At 48.4% G+C, this 20,292-nt stretch overlaps 1 protein-coding gene across 1 annotated transcript in view; it reads right to left on the bottom strand.

Annotated features, from left to right (window-relative positions):
• Positions 1–19,839, bottom strand: part of Iqca1 (IQ motif containing with AAA domain 1) — a 120,376-nt gene extending 100,537 nt beyond the window's left edge. Inside the window, exons 1-5 of the mRNA XM_042055621.1 lie at positions 19,694–19,839; positions 11,083–11,407; positions 8,477–8,596; positions 5,907–6,098; positions 4,302–4,373 (exon numbers count right to left, since the gene is read on the bottom strand). Of these exons, the coding sequence (XP_041911555.1) occupies positions 4,302–4,373; positions 5,907–6,098; positions 8,477–8,596; positions 11,083–11,407; positions 19,694–19,704 (720 nt within the window). The 5' untranslated portion in view covers positions 19,705–19,839. The remainder of the gene's footprint in view (positions 1–4,301; positions 4,374–5,906; positions 6,099–8,476; positions 8,597–11,082; positions 11,408–19,693) is intronic.
• Between the last annotated feature and the right edge of the window lie 453 nt (positions 19,840–20,292).

Below are 20,292 nucleotides of genomic sequence, written 5' to 3'. Positions count from 1 at the left end.
CAGGGGCACTGAGAGCCTCAGTCACAGGCTATCCCACCCTGAGCTGGGGTTAACAAGAATAAAATTTTAATTTATTAGCCCCAAAGCCGTGGTTTGACGGTAGAGTCTGAAAGCAAATAGGGCTTTGTGGTGTTTTCAGGATTCTGATGATGTTTGTAGAAGGGACAGACCCTTCCCTTTAATAAGTTCCTCATTACAATGCAAATAGTGATGGCTACAGGGTAACATAAAACATACAGAGCCCTGACTACAGGACGAATGGCTTTGAGGGGTCCGCAGAAGAGAATGGATTGTGTTCATTAAGTTTCCTTTCCTGGGATCCACGCCATTGGCTCTGCCAATTAAAATAGCTCTATGTGAGTTTTAGACCACTATTTATTTTCCTCTGTAGACTCTATAACCTAAATATTTAAAATAGCAATATCAAAATAAAATAATTGATATGCCAATGGCTAAGAGAAACATTTGGTTGGGGTAGGAGACGGAGTGATGCCCTTTGCTCTGATTTCGCTGTCAGAGACCAGAGAAGGGTGGTGGGCTCGTGTAAAGGTAAAAGCACAGCTGGGAGCGGCTAAACCACTGGCTTTTACATTGACAAAATGGATTGAGATGAACACATGGAAAACTGAGATTTGAAATGAGGAGGCAGCCTCCTCATCAATGACAGAGTGGAAAATATATTCAATTGAAAACATGCCTTTGGTTGGGGATAGTGGATTTATTCTTTTATGGTCATCAGCCAGCAAACGGCAGATAACATTCTTTCAAAAATTGAATCCATGTATTTCTCAGTGGTTAAAATTCCAACAGAACATGTATTATCAAGAGGCGGCATGCTGGGTAAAAGGCATGCAGACAAAGCGTGCACGGAACACACAGCGGGGGAGCTGCTCTCTTCATGTTGGGAAAACTACATGCGCTGTGGAGAAGTTCTTATGCTTGGATCTCTTTAGAACCCATCACATGGAAATTACAGAGGAAAGCAGAGGAGACTGAGTTATACACAAGAGATCCACCTCTGAATGGTACTAGGGCGGGCAGTCAAGATTGAAGGGTGCATGCAATGGCCTTTGGCTGTTGCCTGGGATTCTGGACTTTTTTTTGTTTGTATACAGAAGATAGCCAGTAAATGGAGGCTAATGCATCTCATTAAATAGAAGTTTACTCAAATAGAAGCTGTTGGGTCAAAAGTTTGACCATTGTGAAATTCCATACAGCTCTTAAGCACATGGCATGATTGCTAATTTGATTTTTAAAGTAAGAACAACCAATATAACTAGGATTTTTTTTTGCATGTATACCTCTGTGTGTGTGTGTGTGTGTTTATGTGGGGATTTGTATGTGTGTAGGCACACCTGTGCATTCAGGTACATGTCTTGATTACCCTTTACCTTATTTATACCTGGAGGCTGGGTCTCTCACTTGAAGCAGATTGGTCTAGTTTAGCTGATTTCCTCCAGGGATCTATCCTCTCTGCTTCTGCATACTGGGATTATAGACAGTCTCAACAGAGGAACTGCCCATGTCAGAGTGGCCTGTGGGCACATCTGTGAGGGACTGTCTTTGTTGATGACTGCTATGAGAGGGCTCAGCCCGGCCCGTTGTGAACAGGTGACATTTCAGATGGCTTCTTCAATGTCCAGTGTTATTCTTGACCTTCTGAAGTCCATAGCCTGGATTTCTTCTTCTATCTTTTTCTTTCTCTATTCTGACCCAATGTTTATTATCCTTTTTTACCACGTGTCATTTGGGAGAGGGGGCATAAACTGCTTATGATTGACTTTTGAACAATAATTCAAAAGCACGTAAAGTAAGTCCTGGTTCCTCTCTATAAGAACACCCAATAACAGCAGCCCCTCACTTGCCTACAGCAGGCCAGTGGAGTGGGGAGGTGACAGGGAGGTGGCAGCAGGGACTGTACTGAGCAGGCGCTTTGCTTCCGTGGTGGAGGGCAGTGTCTTGGTTCACACTTCACTGTTGTCTGCACTGCCCCACCTACAATAGAAATGGCATATGACGAAGGCCACTTCTTGTTGGAAATTTATTCCGTCTCCCAAGTGAAAATCAACTGTATTATATTGGTTTTGTTTTGGGATGGTCTTACAGGGCCTTCTCCAGAGTCTGATGGTAGCTGAACACTTAGGTTGAGGAATAGAAGGATGAGATGCACCTTTCAACCTTCAAGGGCAAGAGCTCCAAACTCCAACGTCCAACCAGGCTGACTCAATGTAACTGGCACTGGTACTCAGCCACATAGGAGGTCATCATTATGTGGTACACAGGAGCACCTGAGCCACCTCCACTGCGCTGGCTGGGCTCAGCTCCATCCAGTGGTTTCCTGAATGACCTTGCTGAAGCCCTGGGCAAACACCTCTGCCCTTGGTGCCTGCCTAATTCTCCCAGGCCCCGACTAACCCAGAGGCTGGAGAATCTCTGCTACCGTGACTGGCTTCACTGAGGTTTCTTGCGGCTTCCGTGAGTTTTGATATTTATATTTCCTGAGATGATCTTCTCTCTTTAGTGTCTTCTAATTTATGACTGCAGAGGTTCAAGACACGATCTAATAGTTTTTTTTTCCCAGCCTGTTAGTGCCTGCGGTTATTTATGGTATATTTATATTCCTGTTTCTTCTTTTCTTGCTTCGCCTCAGCAGAGCTCTCCAGGCGGTTAGTCCTTGTCCTGTCAGCACTGCTGTAGGTGTGTTTCTATCTGAGGGGAGCAGTGGAGCCCCCATGTGATGCACCCGAAGCTGTTGCTGTAAGACTTGCTGGGGTCCTGGTATTCTCAGCTAAAACTTCCTTTAATGGAAACTGAGCCTGGCGACAAACGAGGTCCCATCAGGAATGATCACATCTCTGGTGAAGGGAGTGTTAAAGAGCTGATTTCCTGGGCTCTGAAGGAAGGTCACTTGTAAAGGACACAAGAGGTCTCCTGAGTGTTGACAGGAAACAATACCCAGTACTTTAGCAGGATCTGGGGTGTGTGTCGGGGGGGGGGGGGGGGGGGGGTTGCGAGAATGGGTTTCAGCAGGGAGCCATGGGCTCTGCCCTAGGAGCCATGGGCTCTGCCCTGGGAGGCACGGGCTCTGCCCTGGGAGGCATGGGCTCTGCCCTGGGAGGCATGGGCTCTGCCCTGGGAGGCACGGGCTCTGCCCTGGGAGGCATGGGCTCTGCCCTGGGAGGCACGGGCTCTGCCCTGGGAGCCATGGGCTCTGCCCTGGGAGGCACGGGCTCTGCCCTGGGAGGCATGGGCTCTGCCATGGGAGACATGGGCTCTGCCCTGGGAGCCATGGGTTCTGCCCTGGGAGGCACAGGCTCTGCCCTGGGAGGCACAGGCTCTGCCCTGGGAGGCATGGGCTCTGCCCTGGGAGCCATGGGTTCTGCCCTGGGAGCCATGGGCTCTGCCTTGGGAGGCACGGGCTCTGCCCTGGGAGGCATGAACTCTGCCCTGGGAGCCATGGGTTCTGCCCTGGGAGGCACGGGCTCTGCCCTGGGAGCCATGGGCTCGGCTCAGGACATGTGAGACGAAGCCCATTCTCCATGCACAGAAGGCACTGGGGACCCCTTACACCAGACTCCAAAGGCATGCTGGTCCCCTGCCTCCTGGCCCTTAAATCCTGCTGTAACACTCTGTCACTCACTTTTAACTAACAATAGCACAGTGGTGAGGGTCTGCATACCATGAGTGCACCCTCTTTTTTCTGCTGTCTCGGGGGCAGCAAGCTGCCACGTGGGAGACTCCAGGTCCATGAAGTCAGGTGCTGGGCTATCTCCAGCTGAGAGCTGGCAAGGAACTGATGTTCCTGCTCTGACTGTCCACAAGGGATGCTGCCAGCAGCGACTTGACCTTGGAAGCAGATCCTTCCCCACCTGAGCCTTAGATGAGACAGGCCCAGCTTGTACAACAGTTAGCCACCCTACGCAGAGAACTGAGCTATGCCAGACTCCTGACCCAGGGACCCATGGCATAACACAGGTGGTGGCCTAAGCCGCTGTTTTGTGTCGACACGGCTATACGGCAATGCACCCATGACTTACTCATTATTGTGGAAACAGACCCTTCAATACCAGCTGGACCAAAGCGATTCCAGTCTCCCCAGCAGGACACTCAGGAAGCCAAGGGCTCAATGCCTGTCTCCTATCTGGAGTCTTCTGTATCCTTGCAGGGACATGTGAGGGACACTCCCCAACCTTTTGGGTCTCCTGTCGGAAGTCACCGATTCTTCTCTCTCCTCTTTCCTCAGACACTCACTAGAGAAGATGCACATCCTACGGAATCTACTCTTCAAGCAGTGAACTTACCATCCCCAGGAATACCATCTCCTCTTCCCTCTCCTTCACTGTCTTCTTGCTTTGATGGAAACCTCGCCAAACCTGCAAACAAATACATGGTTACGCGCAGCAAACATTCTCCTGCAGAAACTGCCCGGTCCGGGTATTGTGACAGCCAACTCAAGCCTGCACTTGCAGGGGCCACTGGATTATTTTTCAAATGTTGGGATAACAGGCAACAGCTTTCTTTTCTTCTTCCTCCTTCCCTCCACTTTTTTCTTTTCATTTATTATCTCAGACAATGCATCCCAACTGCATCCTTCCCTCCAGTCCCTGCCGCTCCCCCTGTACCTTCCAGCTCCCCCAGGTCCATTGCTCCATTGTTTCCCTTCAGAAAAGAGCAGGTCTCATAAGTCATAGCACAACAAGTTACAATATGACTAGACACAAACCCTCATATCAAAGGCTGGACGAGGCAACAGTTTTCATACATTTTTAGTTTATGTGATGTGTATGAGTGTTTCACCTGTGTATGCAATACACGGGTACCAACAACCACAGAGGCCAAAGGAGTGCATCAGACCCCCTGGAACTGAAGTTTTAGGTGGTTGTGAGCCACAATGCAGGTGCTGGGAATTGAACCCAAGTCCTCTGGAGGAGCAGCTGGTGTTCTTAGTCACCGAGACATCTCTGCAGCCCCACAGACAACAGTTTTAAAGAAGGGTAATTACAGAAATGACTCATAGTTGCTCTTGAATCTTACTTGGGAGTCTTCAAGAGATGCTTCTAGAAGTCAGAAGAATGAGGCTGTACCTAACGATAGTACTTCACTATTTTACAATTAAAACCTTCCAAAGTAACATGGGAGGTAACAGCTCAGGCGCTTCCAAAAACTGTAAAACCAAAACTTAGTTTAGGGTGCAGAGGCCGGAGAGATGCAAAGAAAGGAACCTGTCTGCCTTTCCCGCCGCCCTCTCTCATGACAAACCAGGCACAGCTGGGGACAGTGTCCTGCCCCTCAGGCTCTGCAGTACATCCTTATACTTATTTTATTTTTAATTTAATTCTGATTTGTGCCACATGGCTGTAGTTTTCATCTTTCCACAAGCAACCCTGCCCTCCATTAGGTAAAAGGATACACTACTAGTAACACTATATAAAGAGAGAAATCTGCCCCTAGGGCCCCACTAGCAGGAAGACCTAGGCTCTGGACCTTTGGTGGTGGTGGCTGGAATGTGCTAAGTGGTGAGATTGTCCTCAAGGCCCCAGGAGTTGCTCCTGGCGTTTCCCTTCTGCAATTGTTGCAGCAGGATGCAGCTTTTAAAAAACCTCATTGCGGGTTTACATCCTTGCAAGATCCTAGCAACATTCTTTCCAACAATTATCGGGGGCCCTTTTGGAAGTCTTTGGACACAGTGTTCTGCATCTTAAACTTCCTAGTTTACAACAAACAAAATAAAAACAAGACGATGGTTCTCTAGGGTAAGCCAATAAATCTTTGTGGGGTTTACTAACTCAACACAGCTTTCTTATAGGTAGAGCTTTGGGTTTTGAATTTCAGAGCTCAGCCGCAAGGGTGAAAAGTGTTTTCTGCCCCTCCCACCCCCAATCCAGAGGTGCCCCCCACGTTCATACTTTCTGAATCTGCAGAGCCGCCAGGCCTGTGTCAGCTAGTCTGTGGCCCAGCAGCTTGATCTCCTTGGCTCTGCACTCCTGGAGGAAGATCTGCCTCATGAACATCGCCCTGAGGCGGCCCTGCCTTGCTCGCTCCGCGATCTGGATCAATTTAATAGCCTCTTCTAATGCTAGGCTCTTTACAGTATATTTCTGCAAAATAAAAAAAAAATTAGGCAAATCAATATTTATAGATGTTGAACTGGACCAGCAAGATGGCTTAGCAAATAAAGGTGCTTGCTGCCAACTGTATACTCTACTATAGCAGCAGTGAACTGTGATTCTGACTTAGGGACCGTACTCTAGCTTGCCTTTCTGTTGCTGTGGCAAACACCATGACCAAAGCAGCTTGGAGAGGACGAGGCTCATTTTCACTTTCTAAGTTTCAGTTCATCATCAGGGGAAGCCAGGGCAGGAGTTCAGGTCAGGAGCATGAAGCAAACACCACAGAGGCACAGAGGCATGCTGTACTGGCTTGCTTCCAGGCTCCCGGTTCGCTACCTTTCTGTAAAGCCTAGGCCCATCTGCTGAGGGATGGTACCACCCACTGTAGGCGGGGATCTCCTATAGCTAGCAATCAAGGAAATGCCCCCACACTACTAAGGGAGGAAGAATTGGTTTCCTCCAGGGACAAGTTCCCAAATAGGATGCCCAATTTCAAGTGGTCATCTCAGGACACACGTACACATGAGCAATGTTAAATAAACTTAGTAGGTTGTAGATTTTACATATATATATACATACACATTACTTTATAATAAATTATAAATATATTATATAACTATATACAATTACTTATATTGATGTCTATACATATACATGCAACAATTATAATTACTTTATAATGAATTATAAATATATAATTATTTATTTATATTATATACACATTATATAACTGTATACAATTACATATAATATATATATGGATATATACACAACAATAGTAACTAAAGTTGAGACCATAAATTTGGAAGAAGGCAGAGTCACAGGAAAAGCTTGTGGGGAATGGTGTAAACATGGGACTCAGATACAAAATTCTCAAGAAACAAGCCCAACCAAATATCCTTTGTAAAAAGAAAGAAAATCCTCATAGACATGTCCACAGGCCAATCTGATGGAAGCAATTTCTCTGTTGAGGTTCCTTCTTCCAGGCGTGATAAATTAATAACCAAGGTTAGCCCCCAAAGACCAGACCACGATGCTTCCAAACAGAAAGCTAAGTGGCATCCCAAAAGTTTAGTTCCATAGGAAATTAGACCTGCGATGACCAGAAATTTCCATCAGACATACTGATTGATGCTGCAAATTCCATCATTTGCTTAATGGGAGAAAAAGCAATGGAAACCGTGCTTCTGAGAAGAGGACTTGCGCGTCCCTCCGTCAAGTGAAGGGCTGAAGCCCTCTGTAGACTGACCAGCAGTGAGGGTTCTAAACCATTCAGGACTGCTGGCACCTGGGAAGTGACTCAGTCACTCTCAAGGCTGAGGAACTGAGTTTGAATTTCTAGCACTCAGCTAAAAGGCTGGGTGTGACTGTGTGTTGGGAACCCCAGTGCTGGGGGTGCATGTGGAGCGTAGGCAAGTGGATCTCTAGCACAGTGGCCAACCAGTCTATGAATCAGTGAGCTCCAGGTCGGGGGAGAGAGCTTGTATCAGAAAGTAATGTGGAGACTGATTGAGAAATACACTCAACATACATGTGCACACACATGCACTTGTATGCATGTGAACAACACATACACACACACACATGTAAACAAAAGAATATGAGTTCATGCTGCAGACTGTGGGGTCTCAGGTGGGGTATGTAGCAAAAGGGCTAGGTGTTTGGAGTGTGCTGTTTTTAGGGGTACAGACAAACGTAAGCAAGGTTTTTGGGAGTCTTTAGAGGCCCATGGAGACCTGAATGGGATCGAGGTGAGGCCAATGTTGTCCTGAAAGCAGGGGAGGGAGCTGTACAAGAATGAGGAGCATCATGGGAAAGAGTGTCCCTGCAGGGGCAGAGGTACATTTGCTTCCACATCCAGCTTTACAAGGGGTCTGGGGGTTTGAACTCAGGTCCTCATGCCTATGTACAAAACCCTTCACTTCCGGAGACCTCTTCCAGGCCTTTCTTTTCCCAGTGACAGTCCTAGGTGATCCAAATGTCATTCAGAACTCATAAAAGGCTAGAGAGCAACTGAGAACACACAGTAAGTTTTGAGTTTGTGAATTCTGAACTTGGTGGGTTTATGTTCTGACTTTACCTGGTGAATCAGAGAGGAAAAGGCCAGCTAGAAACGGGCTCATTCTTATGGCTCCCAATGTAAGGCATAAAGCACTATCATTTGATTTTTATTTCACATAAAGCAAGCATAACAAATCCATAACAATCACCCCCAAAGTTACATAATCTCTTATAGACCTCTTATAGCAAGCAGAGAAGGGAAGCACTTTTCTCTACTTGAGAATAAGGCAAATGTTTGGACAGTCAGGGGTGTGGAGGAGGAGGTTTTACAGACAATGAACCACATTTGTTAAAATGATACAAACCACTTTGGGGAGGTCCAATCCACATTCACTTAAGATCTGAGCGAGGGTCTTCTCTCTTCCTTTTATGACTTCCAACCTCTCCTTCAAAAAATACCTAGGTATGGGGACATCCAACTGTTGCTGAAGAAGAGAGAATAAACGCAAGACCATTTCGTTAGGATGCCAGGACTCAAATCTACCGAGCATTATGGTAGGATGAGTGAATCGCTGAGACTTGCTAGGGGGTCGGGTAGAGAGAAGGTTCAGTGGGTCAGAGTGCTTGCTGCACAGCATGAAGACCTGAGTTCAAATCCCAGTAGCCACCTATGGACATGTAGGCCCTAGGGCAGCTTGGTACACACCTGCCAAGAAAGGCTCTATAGAGACCAACCAGAAAGTAGGCCTGAGTCTCAGTTTACCCTAAGGCAACGCCTGACTCCGGAAAGGACCACAAACTGGGACCATCCAGGAACCATCCAGAAATGGACAAATCAGCATCCAAAGAAAATACCTAATATTCCAGCCATTGTAGATAGAATCACCTGGAGTTCCTTAGCCCAGCAACACCCGTCCCCTTTTCACCCTAGACAAATGTCAGCCAATCAGGGATCCTGAGCCTTAGAAATCCCTCAGCCCAACCTCTGCTATAAAACCCCCACCCCAGCTGAGCTCAGGGCTCTCTGACTGTGCCAATGCACTGGACACATGGAGAGTCTGAGTTCAAACTTGAATAAGAATAAAAGCTCTTTACTTTTAGATGTGGGACTTGGTGTCCTTGTTGATTTTGGGGGGACCCCGCGATCTGGGCATAACAGAAGCATTTTGGGGGAAGTCACAGGGCCAAGGCAAGGGTGGGGATAAAGATGTTCTGCTGTTCCTCCCCAGCCTTCTCTCTGGCTCTATCTAGCTCTTCTTGCTCCATTCGTCACAACTTCCAGCTGCCAGCTCGGGAGGCCAGTTCAGACCAGAGGCAGATACCATCATCCTCTGGCTTCAGATTCTCTCAGGGGGGTCTCCCTGATACAGTTTCCCTGGTGTCCCGGTCTCTGTGGTGAGGACTTAAGTCCTACCATACAAACAGTTGGGGGCTGGCCAGAAACACAGCAAGGAGCGTGGACTTCCTGAGAGAATGGCCACAGTGACCAAGAGGATGCTGGCAGGAATGGGTCCATCCCAATTGCTGGAATATTCCCAAGGCTTACTTCTTTGCCAGGACACTGTTCACGGAACCCAAACGCTACTGCTGGTCCAGTGTTCTGGCCCTTGCATGTCAAAGACATCATACGGCTTGTCCATCAGTTCCAAGGCTGGAGGAAAACGCTGTTGATGTCATCCTATAACACAGACTTCCGGGAGAGATCTGTTCCCATAACCCCTTTCCTCCCTGGGCACAGCTGGCTTCTCACAACCACAGCATTTCCTAGTTGTAAGGATGGTGACCAGCTGAAGGTTGGGGCAGTGTAAATAGCAGGAAAAATGGAGGTCCCCAAACCTCTTTAGATTGTAACTGTTTAACAGCCTTGAAATTGGATTTAGACATTGAATGTCACCTTACTAATTAAATTTGAGACTGTAACTCAATAAAAAGCGATACACATTTGGCCGAGGCTGTTCTTCCTCTTTTCACCGGGGTGGGGGCATCAAGCACACCTGACTGGATCTGGCGGTTGACTTTTGTTCTTAGAAATGCAAGAAAGCACATGCGAATCCCAGAATGCCTTGACTCGTTCCAATTGCTCCTTTTAGTCTATTCTGATGTCATCAGATAACAATATTAGAAGACTCTTCCCCAGAAAAAAGAATGGCCTTTCCAAAAGTCAAAATATTTTCAAAGTGAAGAAACATTAAGCCCTGTGGTAAAGACATTTTGTCTTCTTAACTTTACCTGAGGGAATCACCCTTTCAAAATGGAGGGTGAGCTCACAGGGCCTACACTGGAAGAAATGGGATGTCTAGTGGCCCTTGCAAGTCCATCCACCCAGGATGTTAGAGAAACTTCAGGCAATGTCTGTCAGCAGGCAGGGAAAGGTTCAGTGGCAGGGGCTGAGTGACCACAGGAGGTGCCCAGGTCACCAGGTGGCAGAGGGAGACCCCTGGGCGATAAAGAGGGCTACCTCCTCCTACAGAACCTAAAGAACAAAGGCCATAGATATAAATGTACAGGGTCAGTACTGATCCAAAGCAAAGGAAGACATTCATTCAGCTGGGCACAGGCCATTCAAGACTATATCCAAGTGATGATGGGGTAGCACAGGCAGAAGGATATTGTGGACCAGAGGGTTGGTGGCATGGCCCAGAGAAAATGGGAACCTTTGGGTTGCAGGGAATTTGTGAGAAGGTCAGTCAACTAACTCCATTTCAACCATTGTGACATTGTGGCATCTCTGTGATAACAGGACTTCAATGTCATACCCCTGAGCTGCGTCAAGATTGGTCCACCCGGACAAGGAAGCAACCAAAGCCGTCCTCATACTGGTGAGGTTTAAGTGAAGAGAGTGGTCAGGCTTTTCATTTCACAAGGTCGTCACATGCAAGCATGGCGAAGGAGTCTGCAGACGATGGGACACAGCCTTAAGTATCTCATTTACAACAGAAGCCTAAAGAGGGAAACAATAACAAAACCTTACCGGCGCCAACTTCAGGTCCTGTAAGATATCGTCAAAATAATGGAACTCTGTCAGCTCCAACTCGACCATCTCGTTCTTCAGTTCCAGAATGCGACCCATCACTCCATCCAGGACCTTGCGGATCAGCATGCGTTTCTGTGGATGGACGATCTGGTCGTAGACATTCTCCATGTTCCTGAAGATCTGCACATACTTTATGTAGAAGGTGGCTAACATCTGGAAGACTATGACCTTGTTTCTTTCTGGTTCGGTCATCTTCTGAGACTCCTTGTCCAGCAGAGTATTGAGGGCCTCTTGGGTCTGGTGCCACATTTTATTGTACATGCTGGAGGAAGACATGGAGTTTAGAGACCTCATATATAAACTTTACCCCACTGGACACATGGATCGGCCACCTGGCATCATAAAACAGAACACAGGCAGAAGAGAGCTCAGGACACGGTAAGTGGCTGGCATGTTCTCTGGACAACTTACGGTGTTTTGACAAGCCCATTTTTTTTTAAAACAAGCATTACTATGATTAGTAAATAGTTTTTAAAAGACTCATTATAAATAATATAATTGCTCTTCAGTATGTCTGTGAAGCCAGTGTTACTGCACTAATTTAAATAATAAAGCAATCTATAACCAGACCAATAAATTTATCTTAACTGATTTAAATGTATATATGTATGTATGATGAAGTTTATATTGAAACTACCATTTTGGAAAGTAATTCTGCATTGTCTTGTAAAGTTGGATGTGTGCAGGCTCTGTGGATAAAATTTTATGACTATGTAACAAGTATAATTGTAGCAATATTTTTTTCTGTGCTGGGGAAAGAATTCAGGGCTTTGGGCATGTTTAGTACTCTCCTACTAAAATATATTCTTAGCCTTTTAGAATCTTGGTGTGTGTGCGCGCGCGTGTGCATGCATGCAGGTCTGTGGAGGTCAAAGGCCAACCACCATGTCATTTCTCAGGAGGCAACAACCTTGTTTCTTGACTCAGGGTCTCACTGGCCTGGGAATTCATCCAGTAGTCTGGACTGCCTGGCCAGTGAGTCCCCAGGATTCCCCCTTTTCTACCTCCTTAGTGCTGGAAGTGTAAGGGGGCATTACCATATCCAGCCTCTTCCCCCCTCCTTTTTAATAAACTCAGGTCTGCCCACTTGCAAGCCAACACTTTATCGGCTCCAGCCTCCAGCCCTAGTACTTTAAAAGACAAGAATAGCAGGCGTCTGAGGCTGGTCGCTCAGTGGTTAAGAGTACTAGTTGCTCTGGCCGAGGACCTGGGTACAGTTTCTGCACCCATATGACAGCTCACAGCCTTCTGTAATTCCAGCTCCAGGAGAAGTGATGCCCACTTCTGCCTGCAGCGGGTATTGCATGCAGATGGTACAAACACATACATAAAGACAAACACTAATACACATAAAACAAAAAAAATACTTAAGAAAATAGCAAAAATCTAGAGAGAGCCCACCAAGGAGCGGTAGTCACCAAACTGCTTCACACAGAGGTGAGAAGGTGTGGATGAGCCGTAGCTGAAGACAACAGTTGCTGTCCTTAGAGTCGCGACAGCGTATGAGAAGCCAGGGTCTGACGGGCTCTGGGCCTGCTGGGTCCTCTTGCCCCACATACTGGGTGGCGTCTACACAACCAGAAGTTTGCCGGATGAATGTATGAAATGCAGACTGTTCCATGCCCTCACTGGGGTGGAGGGCAGCTGAAGGCTGGGGATATCATTCGCCAAAGGAGCTACCAGGGAACCATACCACCCCTGTCCGTCTTCTCTGGTGATTCTAGCTTGAGATTTGCCCAATAAGCCTGTTCAGACCGAAATAATTATGGTAGAGATTTCCCCTTCTTAAACTTTGGCCTTTCACACCTAAGAACTCGGGCTGAGATGGGCTAGGCATCACAGGTGTGCGGCACACATAAGAACTCGGGCTGAGATCAGCTAGACATCATGGGTGTCTGGGCAGAGGCGGCTCTGGAAGGATGACCGACTTGTCCCCTGACTCTGAGAAGCCAGAGCTTGAGGTCTTTGACGCCCTTGTGGCTCCAGTCCAAACACTTTGCAGGTGTCCTAGCGCCTGGTCTCCAACTATCAGTTTGCGTGTGTCGTTTTCTGCTGGACCTGGAGTTGCTTAGCCACCTGCTCCCTGGATTGTGTAACAAACAGGGCTAGGAGTCACATGACCTGATACAGCTCTGTAGTCAAAGCTCCTTTCCAGGCCCTCAGAAGCCTCTGGGTCTCCCCTCTTCCAGGGCAGCTCTGGCATCCAGTGGTATGATGGGGATGATTGCAGTGGTGATAGTGGTTGATGATGGTGACGGCTAATGACAGTGATAGTGGTTGATGATGGTGATATTGGTAATGATATCACAATCACAATGATGATGACCCTGACGATGACGGTGGTGAATTAATGGTGATAGAGGTTACTTAATGTATATGCCTTGAGCCACTCTTCTGAGAGCTTTCCATATAATAGTGCATGGCATCCTCACAGTACCCTCCTGATGTGGCGAAACCAGAGCATTCAGAAGCTATGGCTCAAGTCACAGGGTGTGAGGGCACACCATGTCTTGGCGTGCTGGCTTTCCGGTTCCTTGTTGCCCTTTATGCTTTATGATTTCCTGCTTATCAGAAAGAAACCAAGTGTGAACAGTTAGGGGCACAGACACAAGGCCACTATGAGACACAAAGACTATGTGAATCCCAAGTCAGAGCTTTTCCTCCCTCCCATCCCAACGAGTGAGGATATAGAGTGTGGCATTTGGCATGACATCCGCAGTGTGTGCAAGCGCCACACTCCCAAAACTTCAGCAACGGTTAGAAGACTTTACTAGTGAAAAGCTAGTTAGCGTCTCACAGAAGAGAGCAGGGCTGTCAGGAAGCCTGAGCCATGACTGCTGCAGGACATCCCAGCGCCCACATACTTAGTGGTGAATGGCAGCGGTAACTGACCAGAGGCAGTTACCATCCAGGGAAGAACAAGAACGGCAGAAGCAATATGCGCCCGCTCAAAGCACCTGGGTACCCGACTTTCGGCATCTGTGTGTTCACACCTCAGAAAGATAAACAACAGGGGAGGACGGGGAAGCACAGATGAGCAAGTCAAGGGTGATGTCAAGCCTGGACAGGAGCAGCTGGGGCTGGTCATCCGCCTGGAGACTGCAAAGTCAGGAAGGTGTGAAGTCAGAAGGAGGTCATGTCGCCAAAGCCCAGACTTCCGGACTCTGAGAAGAGCACAACTTAAGACAGTCATTGGCCTGAGACAGCACAGGGGGAGCACACCAGCAGCTGACAGCACCAAACGCAGAAACATCGCAGGATTTATTTGGGGGACAAACTTGGGCTTGGGGCCTCAGCCAGCAGACACACTGACAAGAGAGAAGCTGATTCTGTTCAGAACTCAGATCCGAAGCTCCACTCAGCAAACCAAATGCAGCCAGAAGAAAAGCATCTCTAACAAAGGCAGGGTGAATCTCGGAATGACTGTTGCTCGCCATGCAGGAGCCCCTGGCCACTCACAGCTACAGCATGTCAAAATCACAGGGAAGCGGCCAGCATTTGAGAAAATACTCAGCAAACTGATAGACAGCCTATTCCTGAGTGAAGACGCTCTGTGCACACAAAGATGGTTGCTAAAGGATGCTGAATTTAGGGACCACTGCAGCCATATCAGTGAAACACGAGCAACACGACCCTGGAAAATGGAGTAAAAGAGGAAGAAGGAAGGGATTGACAAAAAACAAACAAAAAAACCAACCAACAAACAAACAAACAAGAAAACCAAAACAAACAAAAACCGTTTAGCACTGCTGTTTGTGAATGGCCTAACTGCCAAATGCAAGGAAATCAGTAACAATAATGAGGTTGATTAAAACAGCAAGGCTGCAAGGCACAGTCAACAATCACATAAATGAAGGTATGAGAAAAGAAAAGAGAAATCTCACCTATATCCAAGCTCAAATAAAGGGCATTAAAAAACACTGGGGTGGGGGCTACACAGATCTAGTTGAAAAGCATTTTAGAGTGCAGGAGTTGAGAACAAACAGAAGGGGTGATCTACTCCTGCTCAAAGATACCAAACATAAAAAGAGCAAGTCTGGGGGCTGACAAAATGCAACATGAACAAGAACCCAGAAATAATAAACTGGGAGTAAATATCATAATTTTAATGTGGGGATGGGATAAACAGTAAACGATGAAGGTAACTGTCTCATTAAGTTTTCTATTACCGTAACAAACTGTGGCCAAAGAAACTTAGAAAAGGCTCATGTGTACCATGAATAATAAAAACCCAGAGACAGATATTGGGGCTCAAGGTGAAGATCAGAAAAGCAAAACAGCCAAGCCACTAGAGAAGTCTTACCTCTACCAAGGCTGGGTGACTGCAGACTGAGCTCTGAGCCTCTGTCTCCTCCTGTTTTATATTCCCTTTACTGCTGGGATTAAAGGCATGTGACTCCCTAGTACTGGGATTAAAGGTGTGAGCCATCACCACCTGGATCTGTTTCTGCACTGATCTTGTGTAGCCCAGGGTGGCCTTGAGCTCACAGAGACCCATCTACCTCTGTCTCCCAAATCTTGGAATTAAAGGTGTGTGACACCACTGCCTGGCCTCTAGTGGCTTAGTTTTACCCTCTGATCTTCAGGCAAGCTTTATTTATTAAAACATAAATAAAATGTCACTATACTCATGGTTTCAGAGTGTTAGAGTCCGTGACCATCACGGTGGAGAGTGTGGCCCAGGGCAGAGAGGCATGGGGCTGGAGAATGTAAGTAGCTGAGAACTTACATTTCATCAGCAAGTAGGAAGAAGAGGAGCTAACTGGGAATGGCATGGGTTTTTGACACCCCAATTCCTGCCTCCTGCGACACACTTCCTCCAACAAGGCCACACCTCCTCATCTTTCCCAAATAGTTCCACCAACCAGGAACAAATATTAAAATACATGAACCTATGGGGGGGCATTCTTACTTATGCCACCACAGCAACTTACACCCCAAATTGCTTATCCCTGCGGCAAGTACTGTAAGGAGGGCTGCCTCCTAAGAGCTGGGTGACTTGACCCCACTCATGTATCCATGGACCCAATCTTCCACCATGGGGATCCCCAGACGCCCTAGCTGAACAGAAGTGTAGGATGAGTGGGTGCTGTGATGGGGAGAGCCAGCTAGGCAGGCCCACAGAGTTCATGCCCTCCTGCACCCATTTTAGCAAGGGTTAGGGCAGCAGGGAACCTTCAAGGCTATGGCAGACTGGTCATAGCTGGAACACTGAATCAGGGACAGTCCTGGTGACTGGAGCCTCACAGGCTCTCCCTCTGGGTTGGCCTCTCTCTTCCTCTCCTGTACCTTTCAGTGACCCTAGAGGCATGGTGCTGGCTGAAGGGAAATACGTGCTAGGTGAGCATGTGGATTCCATGTCTTGGCCGGATTTCTTTACCACTAAAGATGGCTCCATCGCATCCTGACAGGCCTGTTCCCTAGAGACCAGGGCTTCTGGCCTTGATCCCTTCAATCTATCTCTAGCCACACTCCACCAGTCTGGCCTGCCAGGGACCTAACTAACATGCCTCAGCCACACCAGCCTGGAGAGTGCTGACCTCCTTCATAGACACGGTGTGCACGAGCCCACACACCCTCCCTGCAGTATCTGGTCCTTTTGCTCATGTGGGACCCGTGATGATAATATGAGATCAAGGACATGGCAAGGTGTCAAACAAGAGCATCATGGAGACACATTTCACAAACCACCAGGAACCCTGACTTCCAGGGTGTGACACTGTGGCTTTAGTATATTTACAGTACTGTACAACCGCCACACTGTCTTTAGTGTATCTGCTGTGCTGTGCAACTATCACATTGTCCAGTTCTAGAATGTTTTCATCACTCCAAGAGAATCCTGTCCAGTCAGTCACTCTTGAGTCTGCCTCCTCCCAGCCCTTGGCCACGAATCCTGAGTCTGCCTCGGTTGGTCTTGTCTAGACAGTCCTGCGTATGTCTGCCCCTGCTGCACACATTCTAAAGAAAAACCTATTTCAGTAGCATGGCACACTACAGAGAGGTGGGAATTTCTCTGTTGATTAGGAAGTGACCAGGCCGAGCATCCAGAGAATCAGACATAAACCATTAACCCAGGAGAAGATCCACCTCCAAAACTCATAGTACAGTGTCTGCTTAAATCCGATGGCTTTTGATAAGTCCCTGAAGCAGAAAGATTGTAAGCTGAGTCATCATCAGTCTAGAGCTGTCTGTAAACAGAGTCTGTCCTAAGTCACTCTCTGTGAGTGGCTTCTTACACTCATACTGTGTAGCAAGTTCACGCCCGTTGTAGCACATGCCAGGACTTCTTTTGGTTTAATGCCAAACAACCTGTGATGCTGTTGGCACACCCTTATCCAAGAGACCCGTGGGACATTTCTGCCCTGCCTTGAGCAGGGTGGTGATGCTTCAGTCACACAATTCTTTGTGTGGACATGGGTTCGCTTCTTTGGTTGTGGCCTGGCGGGGTCAAAGGTGAGAGTGCAGTAGTGATAGAGCTGTCCTTCCTCTCAAGATAGCTAGGGTCAGGCCGACTATGTCACTTCCTGTGCTCAAGAATCCTCAAGAGTGGATCCCCGTCCCTAAGGGGGTTCCAAGGGATTGGGTCACACAGGTATGATGGTGTGGAGAAGTTAGATATATCTCAGTCCTGAGACTGCCTAGTGGTTTCGAAAGCCCATGATGGATTTCAGAGTTTAGAACATGACCTAGAACGTGACAGACTCTGGAGTCAGGAGGGCAGTGGGTAAGGGCTCAGAAAGACCACATAGCTGTTCTTTAGCTTGATAGATTTCTTCCTGCCGCTGATGACTGCGGAGGGACTGAGCTTCCTCGGGAAGTCGAAGTGTGTCAATGGGGATTACCTCCTGCCACTGACAGACAATAATAAACCCTCCTTCCTTCGCAGAGTTTATGGTTACCCCTTTCTGTGTGTTTCCACTTCCTGCTCTGAGAGACACCTGGCTTTTCCCCACATGCACACTCTCTCTCTCTCTCTCTCTCTCTCTCTCTCTCTCTCTCTCTCTCTCTCTCTCATCCTTCTCTCCCTCTGTTGTGGAGTGGCGTTTGTATGGGGGTGCTCTCTAACGTGGGCCCCCTTCTGTGTGGAACCCTTCTGCCCTGGCTGTGTGCTCTAGGGTCCTCCTGGCTATTCACACGGCCTCCAGCCCCACTCTCTTTCCAGCTCCCAGCTCTGAGTCCCGCATCCTCAGGGGCTAACATTATGGCCCCTGATGTTTCTGTGTTATCCTTCCACATGCCCTTCCCTTGGAAGAGCACTCTTTTTCTGCCTTCCTTCTAGATGTCCAGCTACACACAGTCTGGGCTTGCAAAGTTGGTACCCGGAGCTGTCTGCCGGCACATGAGCTCCCACTGGCCCTCACTATCAAGGGTGGCCCCCACCCACTCCTGGCCTCCTATACTATCTTGGTTCCTTCACCGCCAGGCAATCTTTTGGTACACCAAAATGAAGTGGTTTCACATCTATCGCCTCTGTCTAGCCTGTCATCTGCCAGGGTGACCATTCTGTCCCCTATCCACTGAAACTCTCGGGCCTTCACTGCATTGGCTTCTCTCCTGTCTCCAGAATGATCTTTCTGACCCCTCACTCCACTGTCCGCTACGAGCATGGCCGTTATGCTGCAAATCTGGCTTCCACTCTTGCCTCTCCGGACTCACCCCAGCAGCACAGAGCAGAGCCTGGCCTCCTTCTGCATACCATTTTCCCACCGAGGGAAGCTTTAGCTCCTTAGCTAAGTTTGCTCTTCTCCCTGCTGGCCCTTTTACCTGCACTTGCTCTGTGTCTCATATAGACCATCCCGGGCCCACACTGTCAAGTTCCTACTTCATCTCCAGGAGGCTTAGACCTGATGTTCAACAGCCTTCTGTCCAGCTCCACGGGCTTCCATCTGCTCTCCTGATTTCCCCATACCCCACTCCTCACCCCTTCCTTCCATGAGCTGGGAATGCCCAGGCTTACGTTTCCTGGCAGACAGTATGGAGAAGCTGGACGGACCTAAAGCTGTGGTCTACAGCTGCCACAAATATACGCTATGAGCCACTGCCCTGCATGGTGCTGGGAACTCTCTTCTTCCGAATGGAAACAATTTTGAGGGCTACCGCTTTGCAGGGTGGTGGTGACCAAGGCTCGGCCTGGAACTTTCTCCAGTTAGCCATACCGCACACGCACAACATGGGGTAACTGCAGAGCCAAGGCTATAAGGAGGTGAGAGAGACACACTCAGCAATGGCCTGGGCTCTTTCTGGAATGCAGTTTAGGGTCTGGGAGTTCTCACAAGCAACCCATTCACAACTAACAGAAAAGTCGCCTCCGTCAGCCATGGGCATGTGATGGAGGCCTGGAGGTCGACCCTCCCGCTGAGGAAGGAGGGAAACAGACTAGTGTCCTTTGCCAGCGAGACAGGGATAATCGATCCTGAGACATATTGAACTTGATAAAAGATAAAAAGGAGGAGAGAGGAGGACGGTGGAGAGGAAGGTGAGGTGGAGGGGGAAGGCAGAAGCAGCCACTCTGGAAAAGAGAGAGACTAACAGGTGACCCACCACTTACAGGTTCGACATGGCTGGCCTTTTTCTGTCTTTCCTTCACCAACCAGGAAGCTCTTCCTTGCCCTCTGAAGGCTGGCCTACTGCAGAGGTCAGAGAAACCCTAGAGGTTCCCAGAAGGTGGGGGTTCCTCTGGAGGGAGGGACAGGGACAGAGTACAGCCTGTCGCTTGGGGCAGGGAAAGGCTCGGAGAGGTGGGGTACCCTGCCGTCACCCCCCAGGGGCGCAGGCACGGACTGGGGTTCCCTCGCTCTGGTTGCTGCGTGGGACTCTGGAACCTCACTTCTCCCACTAAAGCGGCTCCAGGTGGCCCTAGCAACAGGGACTCTACGCCTACGCATGCGCAGTGCATGCTCGCGTTTCCCGTTTCCGTGGCAACTGAAGGCAGGGCGTGGTTAGGAACGGGGGCGGGGCAGGTTCTACAGCTGCTCGAATCGGGAGCTACATCAGGCTTCGAGGTCCATTTGGCCAGGGTCCCAGCTCTCTCTGCTAAAGGTCTTGGGCACGGACCTTCCTGACAGCAGACCTTAATCTTCCCACCTTCAGAGTGGGCGCAGAAATCACTCCTTCGTCCAGCACTCCGGCAACTGCAAAGAGGCCTGC

The sequence above is a fragment of the Arvicola amphibius genome, chromosome 8, assembly GCF_903992535.2.
Source record: "Arvicola amphibius chromosome 8, mArvAmp1.2, whole genome shotgun sequence".
Lineage (NCBI taxonomy): Eukaryota > Metazoa > Chordata > Mammalia > Rodentia > Cricetidae > Arvicola > Arvicola amphibius.
This window is presented reverse-complemented; position numbering and strand designations above follow the sequence as displayed.